At 55.8% G+C, this 13,986-nt stretch overlaps 1 protein-coding gene across 2 annotated transcripts in view; it reads right to left on the bottom strand.

Moving 5' to 3' along the window:
• The window catches only part of GRIN1 (glutamate ionotropic receptor NMDA type subunit 1), a 73,339-nt gene that overhangs the window by 14,867 nt on the left and 44,486 nt on the right, over window positions 1–13,986 (bottom strand). For both annotated transcript variants that reach the window (XM_044992658.1, XM_044992659.1), the window contains exons 7-16: window positions 12,622–12,766; window positions 12,445–12,528; window positions 11,273–11,408; window positions 10,172–10,299; window positions 9,786–9,950; window positions 7,976–8,094; window positions 7,041–7,153; window positions 4,818–4,966; window positions 3,568–3,725; window positions 1,787–1,948 (exon numbers count right to left, since the gene is read on the bottom strand). In XM_044992658.1, the coding sequence (XP_044848593.1) occupies window positions 1,787–1,948; window positions 3,568–3,725; window positions 4,818–4,966; window positions 7,041–7,153; window positions 7,976–8,094; window positions 9,786–9,950; window positions 10,172–10,299; window positions 11,273–11,408; window positions 12,445–12,528; window positions 12,622–12,766 (1,359 nt within the window). The remainder of the gene's footprint in view (window positions 1–1,786; window positions 1,949–3,567; window positions 3,726–4,817; window positions 4,967–7,040; window positions 7,154–7,975; window positions 8,095–9,785; window positions 9,951–10,171; window positions 10,300–11,272; window positions 11,409–12,444; window positions 12,529–12,621; window positions 12,767–13,986) is intronic.

Genomic DNA, 13,986 nt, shown 5'->3' with positions numbered 1-13,986 from the left:
AGAGGAAGGTGAAAAACCTCCAGGGCTTCTGCCAATCTGCCCTGGAGGAAAATTCCTTCCCGACGCCAAATATGGCGATCAGTTAAACCCTGAGCATGTGGGCAAAACTCACCAGCCAGCACCCAGGAAAGAATTCTCTGTAGTAACTCACATCCGACCCCATGTAACATCCCATCACAGACCACTGGGCATACTTACCTGCTGATAATCAAAGATCAATTGCCAAATTAATTGCCAAAATTAGGCTATCCCATCATACCATCCCCTCCATAAACTTATCAAGCTTAGTCTTGAAGCCAGATATGTCTTTTGCCCCCACTACTCCCCTTGGAAGGCTGTTCCAGAACTTCACTCCTCTAATGGTTAGAAACCTTCGGCTAATTTCAAGTCTAAATTTCCTAGTAAATTTTGTCTCACCCGTCAGTTTTGTCACCTCCCTGCTCGCTCCCTTTCCCACACCCATTGATAAATGTATTAAACCACTCTGGGCCTAAACCAGAATCTGTGTGGCTCCCTGCTGTTAACCTTCTACTAATAATGTAAACTATTGATTCCTACCCTTGGTTTCCTGTTTCTTAGCCAGTGTTTGATCCATGGCAATACCCCATATGCAAGGAAGTCCTTTTTGCACAAAGCACAATTAGCCTGCGGAGCTGATTGCCACAGGATATTGTTAATACCGAGTGTTTAGCAAGACTGAACAAGGGACTGGACATTTCTGTGGCCAACAAGAATACCCAGAATGATGAGTAAATATTCAAAGAATAAACAATGGCCCATGCAGGGCTATGAACTCACCTGCTTCAGAGCAAAAGCCAGCCTCTAACTATTGGGGACTAGGAGGAAAATTTCCCTGAGGGCAGGTTATCTACATCTGCCTACTGCAGAGATTCTTGCACCTTCCTCTGACGCATCTGGCACTGGCAACTGTCAGAGACAGGACGCCGGGCTAGATGGACCTCAGGTCTGATGTACATGGACCATGCCTATGTTCCTGGGCTTTCTAACTATTGCAGCCACAAACTCATCCAGGATGTGAGAGTTGAGCTGGGTGATATCTGGCTCATATTTCAAACCACTAACTCTGAACTGATGGAGGAATATTATAGGCACACAGCTGCACTGCTCCTTATCAACACTTCTAACAGATGGGTTATGGGTACTGGTGCTGCTGCATATGGGAGACAGAGCCGAGCTGGGCTCTCAGAGCCTACGGGGAGTTCATGGTGCTGGCAACTAGGAAAAAACCTTCCTAGTTATATACTGAGCCCATGTGGGTCACAGAGACGATGGACATGGAGGCAGAGCACCCCAAAGCCTTCCATTGTCCAAGAGCTGGAAAAAAGGAGCCGATCCCTCCCCACCTTATGAAGGGGTAATTCTGAGAACTCTTGTGTTTTCTTTAAAAATAATCTTAGCGTTCATGAAAAAAATCTTAGCACTTTCCTCCCCAAGTATGGTGATAAACTTCCCCTTGGAGCTGAGACCCTGGAAACCCAGTCTCAGCCGGATGGGAACTTTCACCTCCAAGTTGCCCAGGGAACAGATGTGGCTTATCATGTGGAATCAGGCTCAAAGTGCCCCTGATTCCATAGCTGGGCTCTCTATCGCTGCTTGGGCTAGGTCCGCAGTCCTGCTGGTCAGGGATCATTAGGCAGGTGCAGAGCAACAGCTCAGCAGAGGTATCCTGAGTCCTACGCTAGCCCCTGCACACACACAGCTGATCACGTCCTAGCACATGCAATGTTCGGAGAGCTCAGCGTGCTCCTGGAGAGCGTGTACAGACTTGAGGATGGCCAGGGAGACGTTCTGCTTCCAGGGGCTGTCTTTGCGCATCCCAATCCCAAAGCCAGAGCGGAAGAAAAGCTCCCCCGTTGTCACCAGGTCACACTTCTGGGAGGCTTCAAACTCCAGCACTGCCGAGTCCCAGATGAAGGCGTGGAGCTTGCTACCGCAGCACGGAGAAAGGAGACGCCAAGTCAGTGTGACAGCATGGACTGGCATGTCTTAAATTACTACAGCTGCATGATCTGCAGAGGGTGGTAACTGCTGTCAGCTATAATGATTATGTATTGCTCCTTATGCCACCCGATCTTACACCAAACGTTGCACCTCGATAATCTGTATGTTATTCCCTGATAACCAGAAACGTCTGTGCTTAAACTCTGTACCGGTCCCTTTTTTTTTTTTAACATCATCTTAATACAGTTTTTACCCATCAGGCAAGGCCAATACAGTCTCTTAAAGGGAAGCAGCAGCACCCATTCTGCTCCGCGCAGCAGCCCCGCTTTGAAGGGCAGAAGCAGTTTCAGAGCCGGACTGCGCTGCACCATGGATGCGAAATGGGGTTTACACAGCACTTCATGTTACTCAGCCCCTTGTAGAGACGCCATCTCATGGTGCCCAGGGGAAAGGCAGGTCCCCGCCCTGCTGTCTGGGTAGGAGGGAGAGGCCCCTTCCAGCCTGTATCCCCCGCCCCCGCCCTCCCTCAGAGCACCACACAGAGAAGCTTTACGCCTTTCTGTGCTTGCCCCAGGTATCATCCCCCCCATACCCCTGCCCCCTATAGCACCAGCACATCCCAGCATTACACCCCCCATAACCCTGCCCCCTATAGCACCAGCACATCCTGGCCTTATACCCCCCATACCCCTGCCCCCTATAGCACCAGCACATCCCAGCATTACACCCCCCATACCCCTGCCCCCTATAGCACTAGCACATCCCGGCATTACACCCCCCATACCCCTGCCCCCTATAGCACCAGCACATCCCGGCATTATACCCCCCATACCCCTGCCCCCTATAGCACCAGCACATCCCAGCATTACACCCCCCATACCCCTGCCCCCTATAGCACCAGCACATCCCGGCATTACACCCCCCATTCTCCTGCCCCCTATAGCACTAGCACATCCTGGCCTTATACCCCCCATACCCCTGCCCCCTATAGCACCAGCACATCCCGGCATTATACCCCCCATAGCCCTGCCCCCTATAGCACTAGCACATCCCGGCATTACACCCCTCATACTCCTGCCCCCATAGCACTAGCACATCCCAGCATTACACCCCCCATACCCCTGCCCCCATAGCACTAGCACATCCTGGCATTATACCCCCAAACCTCTGCTCCCTATAGCACTAGCACAGTCCTGTGGACAGCTGAATGGCCCTGCTTCGCTCATAACTGGTAGCCCTCTGGCACAGGGACCAGCCCCACCCCACCCTGATTCCCCTCAGAATTAGTAGATTTAATCCCAGCCAGCCCCAGTGCCGATATCTGCCCCCCCCATCCCTGCCTGGGCACAGAACAGCACCTCAAACGCCGTCCCTTCGTGCCAGGTCGCCTGGCCCCGGCCCACAAGCATCCAGGCCATTGTCTCCTAGGAAGATCCCCGCGTGGGCTGCAGCAGTGACAGGCTGGGCTTGGCCCCACACGCTGCGCCAGGCCCTACGCCCTGACCAACAATGACAGCGGCAGCCCCGCACACTCAGCGAGCCTGGGGGCGGGCGCGTTCCCTGCACGGAACCCAGCAGCCAGGCAGGGCCCAGCCCCTCGCTCACTTGTCCCTGACGGCCTGGATGGCTTCGGCAGCGCTCTCGTAGTTGTGCTTCTCCATGTGCCGGTACATGGTGCTCAGCTCCACCTGCCGCCGGAAGTAAATGTCCACCGAGCTCTGCTTCACCGTGGCGTAGATGAACTTATCGGAGGGGTTCCGCAGCTGCAAGGCAAGGCAGAGCCGGCTGTGAGGCTGGCAGGGGAGCGGCTGGAGCCAGCAGTCCCAGTGCACTGGGGGACGGGGGTCATTCCCTCCCTCCACGCCCTCCCGCCTCACCACTGCATGTCCAGCTGCCAGCCCTCACTCGCCTGTCCGAACTGCTCCCTTCTCTGGTGCACCAGGGCCGGGCACCTGACTCCCTGTGAAAATCCTGGCCCTCCTCAGCAGTGGCCCCCAAACTCTCACGGTGGGCACTGCCTGTGACGTGCCTGGCTTGTCTGATTTCAGCCGTCAGCTCTCCAGAGCAGGAAACGGGGCGCAGCTGGGTTTGTATAGTGCGTGAGTACATATGAATCGTCTCCTAAGCACTGACAATGACAGCACCTTGATTTGTGCTCTTTCTGGCCAGGATTCCCGGTTCGCTGGGCCGGTCGGCCGTTCCCGGCCACCACGCCGTGTAAGCGCCTGCACCAGTATTTGAGGGAACCGGGGCAGAACCGATGCTGGGCTCTATTCTCCTGCCTTTGTGCTGAACACGAGCTGACAGCCTGGGGGGGGGGGGGCTCGATGGGCCCTTCACAACTTTGGAACCCCTCCCCCATCACTGATTCTTATCCCTCGTGTTTTCGCAGTGCTGGGGCGGGGGTTGTGCCTGCCTGTAAAACAGTTGCTGCCAGGAGTTCCCTCTCACCCCTCCTGCCCTAGCCTGCAGGCCTCACACCTCACATCTCCTGGGTGTTGGCTCCTGCCCCCTCTCACACAACACAAAACAGCAGGAAGAGCAGATGGGCAGGGGCAGGTCCCATGGCTCAGCTGAGGGGAGCCAGCAGCCTCTTCCTAGCAGTGTCTGGAGAACGTGGCTGGGTCTGGGGGAGGGACACAAGGGGAGCATTGCCTTGGCTGCTACACCTCAGCGTAGAACCTTGAGCACTTGTGTTGGGGGCTCCAAGGATTATTGGCGCCAGAGGTCGAGCTATAGGACCCACTTCCCGGACAGCAGATGCACACTGGACCGTCGTATGTTTCCGCATTTACCCTGCCTCAGTGACACACGACACACACACACACCCTCTCAGAAAGACACACGCTAATTACCCTAGGGTCGTTAATGCCTGTGATTCTCTCTTCAGGTCTGTCTAACACCAGGAAGGCAGCCAGGTTGGCAGTGTAGGAAGCCACAATGATCATAGCAAAGCCAGCCCACACCATGCCAAGGATACGAGCAGAGAAACTCCGGGGAGCACCTGAGGGGGGGGAAGGAAAAAGAGTTAGGAGCAAAGATGCAGCTCCATGTGTGTCAGCAAGGAGAGACCACCCAGGGCAGACAGGTACCCGGCGAGACACCATGGATCTGATACCCAGGGATGGAAAACAATCCCCCTTGTCTTGTCTGAACTACCACTGTCCAATCGCGTCTCCTGAGGCTCTCAGCCACAGGGCATTATGGGAGTCCCATGGCTGACTCCAGGCCCCATTCTGTGACTGTCAGGACACTGGTGCAAAGGGAGGACACAGGCCCAGTTTGCTGTGTTGCTTCCCAGTACAGAAGCCCCACACTTCCCCTCTGCCAGAGAGGCAAATAGCTCCGCCCTGGAAATGATTGTCCTTGGTCAGCAGTGCCTCCAAACAGACAGCTCAGCTCTTGCCAGAGTGGAGAATTGATGCTCAGTGACATGGTGAGACATGGTGGGACCGTGTCCCAGCCCGCGTGGAAGAGAAACCATTTGTCTTGGTGTGACAGCAGGTCCTTCCTCAGCAGCCGCTTACACAGCAGAGAGAATTCATGGCTGGGGGGGGGTGGGGGGTGGGCAGGCCAGTGCTTGAGTGGGAGGCACTAAGGCCGAGGTGATGTAGGCAGAGGTGATGTGTCTTCTGCACGGGAACTCGTCCTTCTGAGTCAGCAGTGAGCCAGTTCTCCCACATGGTACAACTGAAAGTGCCATGTCCTCACCACCCACCATCACTGACGATCCCCTGGCATGTCTTTGTACTAGGAGCAGGCATTTTAGGCCAGAATGCAATGATGGTAAGAACATAAGAACGGCCAGACTGGGTCAGACCAAAGGTCCATCTAGCCCAGTATCCTGTCGTCCGACAGTGGCCAATGCCAGGTGCCCCAGAGGGAGTGAACAGCATAGGCAATCATCCCATGCTCATTCAAGCAGATCAGGTGTACAGCCAGCGCTGCAGCCAGGGAGTTGCAGCGCTAGATGTGCCTTGCAGGTGTGGACAGTTACTAAGTTGCGGCGCTGTAAAGCCTCCACCAGCGCTGCAACTCTCCAGTGTAGCCAAGCCCTCAGAGATTTAGGGACTCCCAGAGCATGGGGTTGAATCCCTGACCATCTTGGCTAATAGCCATTGACAGACTATCCACCTTGACCAAAGCTGTCATTTGGCCAGGACACTGGGCCGATCTAAATCCCACCTGCAGTTTCCTACTGGGTGACCTGCCTGCTGGGGTCCTGCCAGACAGTGAGATGGAGAGACCCTTTGCACGCTGCACATGGGAGCCCTGAGCCTTTACGGGATTATTAGCCTCCCATGTGAGAGCTTCCCCTGCCCTTCTCCGGCGTGTTCATTGTAGGGAACGGTGCAGCCCCTCCCCTGGGACATACACAGCTTTCCTGTGCACGTCACAGGCTGGGCTGCTCAGGACCTCTCACTCTCACCTCCCTGGCTCCCTCTCTCCTCAGCTGGCCAGCATGCAGGGAGCACTAGCCCTGCTTGGGAAAGGTCTGAGCTCAAGAGAGCTCCTCTGAAAGCCCCAGTGCTCCCCACAGGTGGGTATCGAGCCCCCAGCGCCAGCGTATTGCAGCAGACAGCAGCATGTGAGCAGGGACCCGGCTGGTCTGGGAGCCGTCTGCCTCCTCCTGTCCCTGTGGGAGCCCTGCGGAGGGACTCCAAGAGCTCGTGAGAGCTGCTGCTGGTCAGAAGAGTTCATCAGCTCAGCTACAGCTGCTCCGGGGTGGCTGCCCATTGATACGGCTCAACTCAAGGAGGTCACAGAGCTCCCAGCCTGGACCTAGCAGGGGGGGCTCAGCAGTGGGGCCAGGAGCAGAGAGGGAGACACACCCAGGGAGGACTTGGTGCTGCCGCTCCGAAAGAGGGGAAGATGGATATGAAGCACATTGGACTGGTGTCTTCCTCAGAGCTGAGATGAAGCAACTGGGCCTGCTACTCCGAGGGCCCGGACGTGTGCTAATGCCTTCTCAGTTCGCAGTATTTAAAGCGAGAAGGGACCATCTAGTCTCACCTCTCATATATGGCAGCCCATTGAGGTTCCCTGAATAACTCGTATTGAACTCGAGCAGATCTTACCCTCTCCGATCCCCGAGTTCAGCAGCACTCCCCAAGAGAACCACATGGCCGAGGAGAGGGTCAGTGCGTCTTCCTCCTCTTCCTCGCTGTTAACCTTGAACCGGCCAAAGGGGCTGAAAAACACAGGGCCAACTGCTTTGCTGGCACACACCGCCCCAGGCACCCCCGGTGCTGCCCGGCACGTCCCATTCCCAACGCTCCCACACCAGGGCCACACCCTGAAGCTGCCTTCGGCATCTCCAGCCCCACGTGACTGCGCCGCATGGACCACAACCTCCTCCTGCAACGTCACACAACCACCTCCTGCTTCCCAGGCCTCCCCTGCACAGGTAGTTCTTCCCACTCCCGTCCATTGGGGGCATCTGCTCAGCATGGACCTATCTCTTGGCTCACAGCCTATTGCCCACTTGCAAGGTACGAATGGACTCGGCTCCCACGTCAGTTGTATGAGATCTTGGTGCCCACAGGTACGGGGCTGCCTGGAGAGGTGGGCGTCACGCTGCATGAAGGGCTGGACACGTAGCCTCTTGGGGAAATGAGGGAAGCAAATTCCAGAGTCCACCAAGTCTGCCCTGGCCTGAACCCCCTGGGTTTAACTCTAGGGGCTAGTAGCTGGGCCTCTAGACTGCCACTGTGCCAAGAGTCAGGTTCCCACGTGTCCAGGAGCCATTCACACTAGCTCCATGGCACCCAGAGCCACTCAGGAGCCAGTGCAGTCCGTGGAGCCTGGGTAAGACGTTCCCCAGAGCTGACACTGCAGCGGTAGCACTCGCCAACAGGCCTCGGGGGAGCCCGTGTAGAGCGTGTGTCAGTAACCCAGCTAGAGCTCTCACACGAGCCTCCTCCCTGTCCCCTCCCCACCCTGGCCTAAGTGCTTCCCTTCCCCCTGCCCCCACCCCCACTCCCACCCTCACCCTCACCCAAAGGTCAGTTACCTGAACCGGTCTAAGAGATATAACATCACGGCCACCACATGCACGGAGAGTCCCACCAGCAGCCACAGCGTGCTCTGGAAAGGCTGCATGAACGAGTCGAGGGTGCTGCGGGGGATTTCCTAGCACAGAGGGAGGAGAGGGAAGGAGCATTGGCACCTGGCCGGAAAGAGTCGTTTGGGAAACCAAATCCCTCTGCCAGCCCCCTGCCTCCAGCCCTGCCTCCCTCCCCGTCCTCTGCTTTGGATGGTCCCAAGGCTTGACCTGTTCCTGCAGGTGAGGGCTTGGAGTCCCTGCTTTAAAGGGGAGGCTCCAGAGATGCTTTACTTTCACTCAGCCTCCAAGGGAGGTTTAGCCTCCACCCAACAGAGAGAGTCCAGGGGCCATGTCCATTCTCCAGCCTGCGAGGGTTTAGTTTCCTTCTTAAAAGAGAGGATTCAAAGATCGTGTTTGTGCAAAGTGGATGGAAACTTTGCTTTGCCCTGGTGCCATCACTGGAGAGCAGGGAATGGGCCAATGGGAGCTGGGGGGCAGTGCCGGCAGGCGAGAGCAACGCGTGGAGCCTCCTGACCCCCCACCTAGGAGACGGACCTGCTCTCTGCTTCTGGGGTGCAGCATGGTGCCCCAGGACAAGCAGGGAGCCTGCCTTAGCCGCGCTGCGCCGCTGACCGGGAGCCGCCCAAGGTAACCCCGTGCCCCAACCCCCGGCCCAGCCCTGAGCCCCCCCAAACCCAGTGACCACTCCTGCACCCCAAACCCCTCATCCCTGACCCCACCCCAGAGCCTGCACCCCCAGAGCAGAGCCCTCACCCCGTCCCACACCCCAACCCCCTGCCTCAACCCGCAGCCCCCTCCCGCACTCCAAATCCCTCATCCCCACCCCCCAGCCTGGATCCCCCTCCTGCACCCTGAACCCCTAATTTCTGGCCCCACTCCGGAGCCTGCACCCCAAGAGCAGAGCCCTCACCCCGTCCCACACCCCAACCCCCTGCCCCAGGCCAGTGAAAATGAGTGAGGGTGAGGGAGGGGGAACGTAGTGAGCAGGGGCGGGGCCTCAGGGAAGGGTGTTGGGTTTTGTGCAATTAGAAAGTTGGCAACCCTCGGGAGGGAGGAGGCTGAACAGGCCGGTGGTGGCGCTAGTATTGCCAACCCTTATGTTCATTCACTGCTTAGCAGTAAGTGACCCCACCCAGTGCCCAGGGCGCTGTCCCCTGGTGCTAATAACTCACCGGTAAAGCCCAACGAGACAGCCAAAGCACGCACCTCACACGCCAGCAAATACAGGGAGCAGGGAGTGCCGGGAGGGGCCCAGAGTGATCGTAATGAAAACTACCAGCGGGGAAGGTCTCCGGGTAGTGCTTAAAACTGGGAGGGGGACAGCAGAGGAGAGTCAGTCCCACCCCTGGAGTCACCGCCGCTGACCGACCAACAGCACTGAGCGCAAGGCTCCAGGAGGGGGTCTCACTGCCCCGTGGAGCTGGAGCTAAGGGCCTTGAAACCCACGGGGCCAAGGACCCAGTACAAAATGCAGGGTTGGTGTACAATGGTTGCAGCCCGCCCAGTAAATGCGGGATGGACTCAGGAGCAGGGGAGGGTCCTGGGACGCAGGCCCTGGGGCCTTGGATGGGGAGGAAGCAGCCTCGGGCAGGGACGGATGAGAGGCCTGGGCAGGAAGAGAAGCGGGGTGAGGTGAAGGTTTTGTCCAGAGTCACTCATTAGCTGGGGCTGCCTGGGTGCGGGGAGGGAACCCACCGTCCGTCTCGGCCTGTCTCCGAGGGGCATGTCTGCTGGCACTAGCTGCACCGGCCCTTACCTTCTTCACCAGGATGGTGAGCCCCTGGTACTTGAAGGGCTTGGAGAACTCGATGTACTGCGCACGCTCGTTGTTGATGGTGAGGGGCGCCACGATCATGTCTGCCTGGCCGCTCAGGAGCTCCCCCATCATCCCGTTCCACTCCTTCTTATTGCTGTTATTGACCTGCAAGAGCCGGCAGCCAGGGTCAGCCCCGCTCTGCTGCTGGCCCCGAGGTGCCACCACCTCCACAGGCAGCGTCAGCCCATTCAACCTCTCCCACCGGGGCGGAGGGTGGGGGGGGGCTTTGGCTCAGGCTCCTCCCAGGAACCCCAGCTGCTGCCGACAGCTGCCCATAGACGCTTCTCCTGCGTCAACACAGGGCAGAGGGACAGGGCCAAACTCACCCGCTCCTGCGTGCCAAATTTACCATCAGCAACCAGGTGAACTTCGTAGGTGAAATTCATCACCCCTGCAAGTCTGATCAGCAGGTCGATGCAGAAGCCATAGCAGCACAGCGCCACAGTGGGGCGGCCTGCGGAGGGGAGCAGGGGTGAGGGACGGTTATGCAGCACCACAAAGATTGCAGAGAATCCAGCACATCAGTGCAGAACCAAGCCAGCAGAACCTAGTGAGCCCATGCGAAGGACTGGGAGACCCGTGGCTGCGAATTAGTGAGCTAACGAACAAGTTTGCTCACAGCTAAGAGAAAGCATCTGCCCTGTGCCATGTGGAATAGTGTGGGACTAGTGCCAAGTGCTCCAGTAAACGTTCTGCCATGTATTTTGCCAGCGTGAAGAAGACACAGCAATGAGACCTCACTGCAACCCTGTGCTCAGAAATGAGAAACACCCAGACATGTTTTACTTGCGATTTAGGTGCGCAGTGAATTAGCAAGGTTAATACCCTATTGGCTATACAGGAGACCTGCCAATGCCACTGAAATGCATTCACCACTGGGGTGGAACGCAGTGGATGTTTAACAGCCCACAGCAACACTGTTCAACAATTCAGGGTAGGAAATGAAGGAGAACACAGTGTTCAACTCAAGGAATTTAGGAAGGCAAAGTAACTTCCCACACTGGAATTTACTGCCAGGGGAGATTTTACTAGGGGATGGGGGCGCACCGCGCTGCTTGGGGCAGCCTACTTTCTAGAGCCGCCCCTGATGGGGGAAGAGACAAAAAGAAAGAGAACAAAGGAAGGAGACGGTGAGTAAGGGAGAGAAAGGCACGAGGAGAGTCAGAGAGAAGGGAAGAAAGGAGGAGAAGAGAGGAGAGACCTGCATGGGGGCTGCATCAATCTGCGCTGGGGCGTCTGAGATTCCCAGCACCCACGTGGCAATGGAGAGGAGCTGACTGGGGTGCTCTCTGGCCGGCCCAGGGGCTCAGATATTTTCCAGTGGGCTGCTCCCTTTAACGGTCTGCAGGCCGCAGAGCAGGATTGGGCTCCCTCACTTTTTTGATGTGAGTTGCTGCTGCGTGTTCACTCACTGGAAGAACAGTTACCTGGGATGGTCTCATTGGGTCCAGTGCAAAAGACCTTTTTCACGGGGTCTCCATTGATGGTAATTTCTTCCTTACATGTTCCATCGGCTTGTGTTGCTTTCACGTACACAAAGGGCTCTTGGTGAATTGTCACAATCTGTGGAGGAAGCAGAAATGCCTGTTTGCCTCAGAGACTGAGCCTGTGCCAGGGGCCTTCTCATTCCCCAAGCGGGTGTGGGACACACACCAGGCCCCAGCAAAACACAAACTGTCTGGGCTACTCAGTCTAGCTCCCACGGTGCCCGTCACCAATAAAGGCGTCGCCTTCCCTAAAGCAAGGTTCAGCCAGGAGAGCAGGCTGGGTGGGCTCTGAAAGTAAGGGCAGGAAGTGTGTGTTGAAGGGGTCAGAGGTCACAGAGGGAAGGCTCCTTCAAATGCATAATGATAATAATAATAATCCTCCCCCCACCCCGCTCTCCCGCAGCACTTCTCCCAGTGCGTGGATTTCAAAGCACTTTACACATGAGGCTAATAGCATTACCCCTGTTTTACACATGGGAAACTGAGGCAGAGAAGGAGGCAAAGTAACTTATTCAGGGTCACACAACAGGCCAGTGACAGAACCAGAAAGAGCACCCAGGTCTCCTGCATCCCAGGCCAGTGCTCTGTCCAGTAGGTCACACCAGCTCAAGCTAAAACGAAGCCCCTTTAGCTTTGAGCTAGGAACCGGGCCAGGGCCCCATTTACAAACAGACAATGCAGCCCTGAATGAGTCTGGGCCTGCCCCTCATTCACAAGCCCCCGGGCGCTGCTCTGCCAGGGCGGAGTTTGTCAGCGCACAGACGTGCTTTCGTGTAACTTCACGCACTCCCACGGGACAGCCCCTTGGTGCTGCTGGCTCAGCATAAAGAGGCTTTTTAGTGTGACTGAGACCCGTCCTGCCCCAAGGCCAGGAGATCCATGAGCAGGGCATCCCAGAGGATTCAGGGGGGCTGGGGCAAAGCAGTTTTGGGGGCCCCTTCCATAAAAATAAGTTGCAATACTATAGAATATGATATTCTCACGGGGGCTCCTGCAGGGCCTGGGGCCTGGGGCAAATTGCCCCACTTCCCCCCGCCCCGCCCCCGGCAGCCCTGTACATGAGATGAGCTACCAGTGGCTCCATCTCGCCCAGCGGAGACATTTGCTGGTACCTTCAATTTGGTTGACATCTGATAGCCCGCAGGTTTCTCTGTCTCTCCCCCCGGCCAGATGATCTTCCGGTCATTGGGCAGGACCTGCGAGTGTCACCCAGAGGAGAGAGAGACATCAGATGCCTGGTGCAGGCTCTGCACCTCCATCCGCGGCTCTCCCTGGAGGAACATACGTACATGGCTGCCATTGTAAACCCCAACTTGAACCAGTTTCCGGTTCTGCAGGTTCATGATGCTGTAATTGGCGAATTTCCTGTCCCCGTCTTCATTGAACTCCACTCTCCCGGTCACGCCCTCAGTGTACTTGCACGACATCAACACTCTACAAAGAAGACCCCCGTTTAGGTCCCAGTACAAGTTTCTTCATCCGCTCCCCTCCCAGAACACAGGGCAGCAGGCGGAGGAGAGCTCAGTGAGGGGCAGCCTGGCTATCTGGGGAAGAGATGTGGTAGCTAGGGGATCGGACCCTTCTTTAGTCAATGAGATAAAAGTTGTGGATCTGTTTTCCCTAGACTAGAGAGGCCCCAGCAGCTTGCAATGAGCCCAGGAACTACCCCTGAGTTTTCAAACCTCATGGAGCCCTGAGCTCAGCAGGTTTTACTCTATGAACTGAGCAGTGGAGCAGACACAACAGATTGAAACGAATCAGACCATGTGAGCTAGCATGGGACACTGGGCACTGAATGAATATCAAGAGAGGGAGGCTACAAATTCACTTCTTCCCCCAAGCAAGAGTGAGTCTCACCAAGATGAGATCCTGCAGAGCAACTGAGCTCCAGGGCACCCAGATCCCATCCCACAGAGCAACTCAGCCTCAGATCTCCCAAGTGCCCCAGCACCAAAGAGCACGCCTACAGCCTCCCAGATCAAATGGCCATCCCAGGGGTAAAGCTACAGATTTTATGAACAAAGCTCCTTTGCATGCACAGTGCACAATTTTCTAAAACTCTTACATTTTCTAAATGAAAACCATTTCCCCCAATTCTATTCACCACTCCTCAGTGGGGTCTAGTTCCGTGTGATGTTTCAAGCTGACATGCTATTGTGCTGTAGGCCAGTACAAAATTAAATAAAAAGTTACTAGCATTTTTTTTTATACCATGAACAAGATTATGCTTATATTTGTTTCATTCCCTATTAGTGTGTTGCTTAGACTTTGCAAATTGATTTTCCATATTCACCAAAAGGAAAATGAATTTCTTGGAAAATGATCATCTGAAAATAGCTGATCGGAATAGCAGTGGTTGTGCACATTCCCTGCAGTTTCCTGCAGTAATCGCTGTTGCTCTTAATTATTATGCACAGATTTACTTTCCATCCTGAGTGATGAAATCATGTAGCTTTAAAAAAAATTAAAAAATTAAGTATCAATTCAAACCCCCTTCCCTCTCTCCTCAGTGGATTAATTCACCTGCAGGATTAGCATGAGAACCTCGGGAGGCTGATGCCTAGTCCTGTGCTCCAACCACTAGGTTACACTGCCTCTTCAAACATTTGGGGAATTTGGGGAACTCATAATCCAGTTCCTACCCAAAGTAACAA

Source organism: Mauremys mutica, chromosome 18, assembly GCF_020497125.1.
Source record: "Mauremys mutica isolate MM-2020 ecotype Southern chromosome 18, ASM2049712v1, whole genome shotgun sequence".
Taxonomy (NCBI): domain Eukaryota; kingdom Metazoa; phylum Chordata; order Testudines; family Geoemydidae; genus Mauremys; species Mauremys mutica.
Note: the sequence above shows the minus strand (reverse complement) of the source record. Positions and strands in the feature narration are given on the sequence as shown.